Source organism: Hipposideros armiger, unplaced genomic scaffold (assembly GCF_001890085.2).
Source record: "Hipposideros armiger isolate ML-2016 unplaced genomic scaffold, ASM189008v1 scaffold_175, whole genome shotgun sequence".
In the NCBI taxonomy this organism is placed as follows: domain Eukaryota; kingdom Metazoa; phylum Chordata; class Mammalia; order Chiroptera; family Hipposideridae; genus Hipposideros; species Hipposideros armiger.
In genome coordinates, this window is record NW_017731525.1 from 1,711,832 (window position 1) to 1,720,173 (window position 8,342).

An 8,342-nucleotide genomic window follows, 5' to 3' on the forward strand; every position below is an offset into this window, starting at 1 on the left:
TTTTAGCCAGTAAACAAATAACTGTATTGGAACACCCTCCCTACTCACCTGATCTGGCCCCCAGTGACTTCTTTCTTTACCTGAAAATAAAGGAAATATTGAAAGGAAGACATTTGATGCCATTCAGTACATCAAGGGTAATATGACGATAGCTCTGATGGCCATTCCAGAAAAAGAGTTCCAAAATTGCTTTAAAGGGTGGACTAGGTACTGGCGTAGGTGCATAGCTTCCCAAGGGGAGCACTTCGAAGATGACCGTAGTGATATTCAGCAATGAGGTATGTAGCACTTTTTTCTAAGATTAGTTCATGAACTTAATTGTCTGACCTCGTATACTTAACTGCATGTGTAGTAAATTGAGTTGCTTTCATGCTTTTGTGTAAAATCAACAATAGTACTATTAACTGAGACCTGCAGTGGCTCAGGCATTGTACTAAGAGATTTACATAAATTATCTTCATGTATCCTCAAAACAAATGAGAAGATAAAGAATTGTAGAGGTTAAATGACAGCTAACAAGTGAAGGAACTGGAATTCAAAGCCAGGTGGGTCTTAATTCCAAAAGCTCAGGCTCTGTCCACTATGCCTTCCTTTTTGCACAAGTAACTTCCCTATCCCCTCTACTAATGCATGCTATTGCTCCTTCAAAAAAACTACTCAAAACTGATAGCTATGAAAACTTCCCGAATTACCACCTTTTTCCAGTTAATTTAATCATTTCAGAAACTTCCAGCATCATGTTACTATTTCTGTATAGGTGCAAAAAAAAAAAAAAAATCCCTGTTTACATTGTCCTTTAGACTATACATATAAAAAACCCCAGAGATTATGACCTTTCTTTCATAACTCTCGACAGCAACCGGATGAGTGCTTTGCATTCAGTGGTATTTTTATAATCTTCTGTGTGATAATTTCTAAACTAACCTTTTCTGATTCTGTCATAGGTTCTCCAAGGTGTTCACCTTAAAGGTAAAGCAAGACTTAAAGTCCTAAAAGATCCACCTCCTGAGAATTCTGAAGAGCTCGCTACTGAGGACCATAACTACAGTTTAAAGAGACCTTTAACAGCAACTGCAGAGAACCTGGCTGAGGTGGAAGAGATGCTGCCAATGTCTCAACAAAGACTTGTGGCTCTCAGAAACAATAGGATGATCAAGAAGAGAGAGGGCATACAGTTAATTGATGCCCTGGTGGAAGAGAAACTACTTTCTGAAGAAACAGAGTGTCTACTACGAGCACAATTTTCAGGTATATTCCCATGACCTGGAATATTGATAAAATAGCTCTTAATTTTTCTGACGTATCATTAAGTACTTACTTTGCTATTGCCTATGAAAACATGCTTTTGGCTGAGAAGTGAACCAAGTAGAGTAGCGTAACCAAGAAAAAAGAAGACTAATCGCCAAAATCTTTTTTATAGTTTTGCAATTTGAAAGTAATATGTTTATTATAGGAAAAGCAAATCTATAAATGATTTAAAAAAAACAGGGCCGGCCGAGTGGCGTGTTGGTTAAGAGCTGGCTCGGGACGCCAGAGGGCCCCGGTTCGGATCCCACATATGAGGGCCAGTGACACTGCCCTCCACAGCTGAGATGCTGGGCAACAGCTCAACCTGGAGCTGGGCTGCTGTGAGTTGCCGGCGACGGTGTAGGCTGCAGCCCCTGTGGCAGTGGGTTGCCATGGGCTACTGTGNACTGCCACAGGGGCTGCAGTCTACGCCGTCGCCGGCGACTCACGGCAGCCCAGCTCCAGGTTGAGCTGTTGTTCAGCATCTTAGCTGTGGGGGGCAGTGTTACTGGCCCTCATATGTGGGATCCAAACTGGGGCCCTCTGGTGTCCCAAGCCAGTTCTTAACCATTGCACCACTCGGCCGGCCCCACATCTTTTTAATGAAAGAGCTACATTAGTACCTTTTTTCACTAACTGAAAGAAATCCAGAGGATTTTCACTTTTATGAAAAGAAGCCCTTACCGTACTAATTAGGTCTTTCATAAAACAAAGTGGCTTAATTGAAATTTCAGAATGTGGGGGATACCTGTACTTAATTTTTAAACACATTCACAAACTCTTGAGCCTGTGTACTCCTCTACACTACCAGTCTCCTTCCCTTTATAACCAGGCTCCTCAAAACAGGCACAATAGAGCCCCACTGACTTTTCAATCAATTGTAGCCAGATACCTGTGGCCACTGCTTTAATGACAGAGGGTCACTAGTAATCTTACCAAATCTTAGCACTTCTAAATCCTTCTCTTGACCAATTTTTAACTTTTAACTTTTTTTTTATTTAGCTGAGCCATCCTGCCACCTGTTGGCAGCTCAGCGGCAGCTCAGCTTGGGTGAATCGAACCGGTGACCCTGTTGCTCAGAGCTCACACTCTTGAGCGAGCTCTTAACCAACTGAGCCACTCGGCCGGTCCTGACCGCTTTTTAACTTTAAATCATACTGACTGCCTGAAACTCGCACCTCCCTTGGCTTTATTGACATACTCTCCCTAGTTCTCTTCCTTTTCTCTTAATTTCTTAATTTTTTTTGCTGCCCTGCTTTTCCTGTGCCTCCTTTCCTAGGTTCCTTAAATAGGGAAGAACTCACTTATTGCTTTTATGTGTTACATTGAGGACCCCAGTAAGACCTGCTTAATTAAAAAAACAAAAAAGTGATGCACCATTACAATAGTTATTATTACAATAGTCTGCTGTGATTCTTCCAGCCTGACTTCTTACCCATTCATTCCCCTTTCCAGATTCCTGGCAATACATTTCCTAAAACTAAATTTCATCATGCTGATTCCCCAAAGGAAGGATTTTTGTTTTTTCACATAAAAGGTCTTAGTTTATTAATCCTTTCATGATAAATGTGCACAATCACCACCGACAAATCTTAACAACTTCTTTTTGCCAGCACCAACATTGGCCTTTGCAGTCCCCCTGACTTTCTTCATTCTATTCTTGCGTTCCTTTCACTCTTTTCTGAGCTCTTTTTCTCCTCATACAGGCCCTGTCTGGCAAGTCTGTTTGGGTTCATTTTTCTTTGCGTCATCCAAGGAATCATAAATCATGCCGAAGCCAGTGGTCTTGCCACCACCGGAATGGGTTCTGAATCCAAATACAAGGCTGACATCTGGTGTGGTCTTGTACATTTTGGCTAGTTTTCCCCAAATTTCTGTCTTAGGCCCTGTTGCTTTCCCCACATGAAGGACATCGATGACCATTTTTTTCTGCTGAAGTAGTCTATGGGTCATGAACTTCCTGGTCCGGATAGTTACTGTGTTGTTCATGATGGTGGCGGACCCTGAAGCAGCCAAGGAGGAAAAGAGCCCCAAAGGAAGGATTTTAATCCCTTAGACCGGCGGTTCTCTACCTTCCTAATGCCACGACCCCTTAACAGTTCCTCATGTTGTGGTGACCCCCAACCATAAAATTATTTTCGTTGCTACTCTATAACTGTAATTTTGCTACTGTTATGAATCGTAATGTAAATATCTTTTTGTTTTCCGATGGTCTTAGGTGACCCCTGTGAAAGGGTCGTTCGACCCCCAAAGGGATCGCGACCCACAGGTTGAGAACCCTGCCTTAGACTCTTCAATGCCTAATAGGCAGAGTCCAAACTTCTCTGTGAAGCCTTTCCTCATACACCTCTCTTCCAAACTGAATTACATTATTCCTATTATTGTACATGTCTGCTGAATTAAACAAACACACATCTGTGTATAAATGGGAAGGGATCTTCTTGCCTTCCTGACGTTAGGAAGTTGTAAGAAAGGCAGGAGAGAATAGAGACAGGAAAAGGAGTGAGAGTACTATGGTGTTAGTCCTAGCAGCAACAAGGTGGTATCAGTCTGAATTTATGGCTCAGCAAAAAGTGAATATGGGAAGGAGACTTGCCATTGTCTAAAGCTGCCATCTTTACATTTTTTTATCATAAAAAATTTGAGTAAATGCTGATATATGCATAGTGTCTTATAAATTATATATATGAAGTGATATACTTATATATATACATATATATATAATGAAACAAAAATTAAAGGATGGGGAAAAGATAAAGATAAATTCTGATATTTTCTTCAAATCTTAGTAGATGAGTGCAGACTCCTATGGTGACCACTGATGTGAAGGATTAATCCAAAACTTAGCATAGAAGACACTTTGTGATCTGGCCTCTAGATACTGCTACGCCCCATCTGTAACCACTCCTGCTACCTCTACTATCAAGCCTCCAAATTAACTTATTTTTCAATGTTTTATCAGTCAGGAAGAACCAAGTAGTTAGTTCATATTTCTGTGTTTTTGCATCTGCTTGGAGTGGCCACTATCTGTATGGCAAACTCCTACTGACACGTCAGCCCTAGCTCCAATATTCTCTGAAACCTTCCCCAACGTCCCCCAGCTCCACCACCAGAGTTGTGAAAGAAGTTGCAAGGACATAGGCAAAAGGCTCTGGTTGAAAAGCATGAATCAAAATGACTCAAAGGTGTGGAAACTTATTAAGAAAATTGGTGCTCTGTCAAATGCATAGGTAGCTAAATGTGAAGTGGGACTGGCAAGTTGAAAATTAAAGTGATCCTTTGATTCATTCTCTTTTTGTTCACATAAGTAGATTAAGAAATTCAACTTATTTCATAACAAAGAAGTATATGTCTGATAATTTGGAAGAGTTTTTGCATGAATTGTAATTCTATTTTAAAACTTTTACTTATGAAACATTTCAAATACAATAGCAAGCAAAAAATAATATATAACAAACATGTATGTACCCATCACAAGGATTAAGCAAGTATTAACATTTTACCTAGTTTCAGATTTTTGTTTTCTTTAGAAGATAATTAGGTTATAGGTGTAGTTAAAGCCTAGCTCTCAATCCTTTCTGTCCCTCCACAGAAATAACCACTGTAGAAGGGGGCTTTGTTAGCCACTTTTCTGGAAAATATTTAATGTGTGGGGAGCCAAATGTAAATTCCTGCCAGTAGTGTAAAAAAGGCATAGTCCACAGGAGAAATAAAATGGATTCTGTATTACAATGTAAGCCAATTTATTATTATGAGATGATTATTGGTTTGGGATTTTTCTTTTGCCAGAGGTGACTTTAGGGAGACATGAACTCCAATTGCAACTATTTACTGGTGGCTATACTTGGCTCTGGTCTTGTTTTCATCTTCTGTAAAAGGATGAAAACAGAGTTTTTGCAAGACTAAAACTAACTTTTTAAAATACATATATAGTACAAGGAAAATGCTTTAAAAGTAGTATCAATTATTATTGCCAATTAATTTTGTCCAGAATTCAAATTAGTCATGCTGGTTAGACTACAGTATTTCCTAACCCTTTTCATGTCATTTTACACATAGGAAATATTTGTTTAATACTTTGGGGCAAACCAACAAAGCTGTTTGGGACTGGCTTGATGTAACTACTTCAGGGGCTCCAGATGGCCCAGGTTACCTCATGGCTAAGGGAGTTGATAGCTGTGCTCACCAGGCATGCCAGTGGGAAGCTTTGCATCAGAGGATCAGGCTAGTAATGTAACTTGGTGGACTAGCCAACTTTTGATGGTCCCATGCATGGTTAGAGACTACACTCAATCTGGAAAAGCTGCCTCACAAACACATGCCATTAGTTAAGAAGAACCTCGGTGAAAAGAGATAGGTTTGCCTCTCCTTTATTGGAAAAACAACTCCCTGTACATACTCCCTTGATCAAGGACCATCATCTTCCCGGAACAATCAAAAGAAAGTCTGAAAAGTGGAATTAGTTATTCCTAGGAAGGAACAAACTTTGGGTAGTACTTTACCATTTACAAAGTGCTTTTTACGCATTTGTATCCTCATGCGCTCTTACTACAGCCCTGTGAGGAGGCTCAAGGATTGAGAGATGTATCTAATGCCATATGGCTGGTAAAATATAATTGAGTGTTATATATACAGTTTTCCAATTCAGTGTTTTTCCCCAAGGTGATTGAAAGAGTATCTCAGAATTATGTTTTCCTATACTGCTGTATATTTCCCTAGCAGTTAGCTGAGGAAATTAAAATTTTCACTAGTTTCAGTTTCTAACAATTAACTACAAGCTTTAAAGCCTAAATTAAAATATACAAGTTATACAACTACCTGAGATCTGTCTCTGAGATAAATTGAAGAGGGTGCAGAAAGAGTAATTTTGTGGTTTCATTATATGAATTTCACCAATTTTATTCCTCACCCATTTCTAAACATGATTTGGGATTGAAATATAGAGAAATGCACAGTAATTTTTATATTCAAGGCTAAGAAAAAGTGGTGCCTTTCAAAACAAAATAGGAAAATTGAGTATAGGTAATGTACTTATTGTCTACCGCTGCCTAACAAATTTCCTCAAAATTCAGTGGAAACATTATATTACATGATACTAAGGGTCAGGAGTTGAAGAGTGGCTTAGCTGGGTGTTACAGGGAGTCTCATAAGATTGCAGGCAAAATGTTAGCCAAGACTGCAGTAATCAGAAGGCTTGACTGATGCTGAAGGATAGTCTTCCAAACAGGCTCAGTCACATGTCCTTTGGTTGGAGGCCTCAGAGTCTTGCCAAGTGGACCTCTCTGTAGGGCTGCTTATGACATAGCAGATAACTTCCCCCAGAGAAAAACCACTTAACAGAGTAAGGAGGAAGCTTGTCAGGTCTTTTATGATCTAGTGTCATCGCGTACTGTCACTTCTGCTTTTTTATACTCCTTAGAAGCAAGTCACTAACTCCAGCCCACATTCACAGGAGGGGAGTTAGTCTCCACCGCTTGGGAAGAGGAATACCAAAAAATCTGTGGACAGTAAAATCGCCACAGGAAAGGAGAAGACACACATATTAAATTTGATTGGATTCTGTTAAGTGTAGGCAGTGAAGACAAAATGTAGTAGAATATTTAATGTAAGAATTGCCCCCATACAAATTGAAACAGACAAGATCACTTAGATATTGAACTTTTGGATTTAAAATAAAGACATTAGAAAAATGAAATCATTAAGTAGATTAAACGTTAACTGTTAATGTTTATATAAAGCATTTAAATAATAAATGGGTTTATGTCTACTGTAGCATTAATATAATATTTTCATGTTAATGGAACTTTAATATGATTGCTGTAGATTTCCAACTGATAGGATACAGCGCTCAGAATGGATCAGGGCTGTTAATCGTGTGGACCCAAGAACCAAAAAGATTTGGATCCCAGGACCAGGTGCTTTTCTATGTTCTAAACATTTTCAAGAAAGTGACTTTGAGTCATATGGCCTAAGAAGAATGCTGAAAAAAGGAGCTGTGCCTTCTGTTTCTCTATACAAGGTACTTAAATCTAGATATAAACAAAATTAAATTTTACAGAGCCTTTTAAAATCAAGATAGCTCACATTATAGCTAGAATTTGCAGAGATTAAAAAAAAACAAAAAACCTAGGTCCTAAAATAAATCCAATAATAGATTTTAAATGCTTAGAAAATTAGTTTTGTTTCATTTTTTCTAAATCTATAATATAACAGTAATTCTGCTTTGGAGCTTTTAAAAAAATAAGGTATATAAATGCAAATCATATGTCTAGATATATGTAAACGTTACTAAACTGATTACAAAATCAGCTACTGGACATAAGCGGACTTAGAATTCAGGATTTTAAGTTTGAGACAGTTTTCAAAATACTTTGAAATTACTTACCCCTTTTTTGATTCTTCCCAATAATGTTATTGATCTTGACCCAAAATGTACCTAATTATTAGCATTAATACAAAGAGAGGTATACAGAAATAGAAGATTTTCTATGAGTCAGTCACCAGTATTGGTGTTAACACTCTTATGTTTCTTTTGATTGTTTTTATTTTATCCTTTGCCACTTAGCCACACTCTTGTACATGGCTTAGTCACTATCTATAGTCTGCAGTAGTCATCTAATGGTTCTAACCCACCACTACCCTTACCTTCCTCGTATTCAGTGGAGTCTCCTTTTTTTGGTATTGTTTTATCTTATTCCCCTATTCAGAAGAATACACTTGGTGTCAAATCCAAACTCATAAATTCCAAGATCTTCTTATTTAACTGATGTGTGCATTTCTAACTGCTTTGAGATATCTTTTCAAACCATATATGAAGTTGAACAATTAAGTTCGTGAGCTTATTGCAACAATGTTGCTAACCTTTTTTTGATATCAAAAGGATTATTCATTATGAATTTATACTAACTGGACAAACAGTTAACCAAGTTTACTATTTGGAAGTGCTGAAAAGGCTGCGTGAAAAAGTTAGACCACCTGAACTTTTCGCCAACAATTCATGGCTCTTGCATCATGACAATGCACCAGCTCACACGGCACTGTCTGTGAGGGAGTTT

The 8,342-nt window shown here is 38.4% G+C and overlaps 1 protein-coding gene and 1 pseudogene across 1 annotated transcript in view; one reads left to right on the plus strand and one right to left on the minus strand.

Annotated features, from left to right (window-relative positions):
- The window catches only part of THAP9 (THAP domain containing 9), a 32,862-nt gene that overhangs the window by 8,992 nt on the left and 15,528 nt on the right, over positions 1–8,342 (plus strand). Inside the window, 1 exon segment of the mRNA XM_019652172.1 lies at positions 945–1,248. Within this exon segment, the coding sequence (XP_019507717.1) occupies positions 945–1,248 (304 nt within the window).
- Positions 2,384–3,396, minus strand: LOC109387941 (40S ribosomal protein S24 pseudogene; annotated as a pseudogene).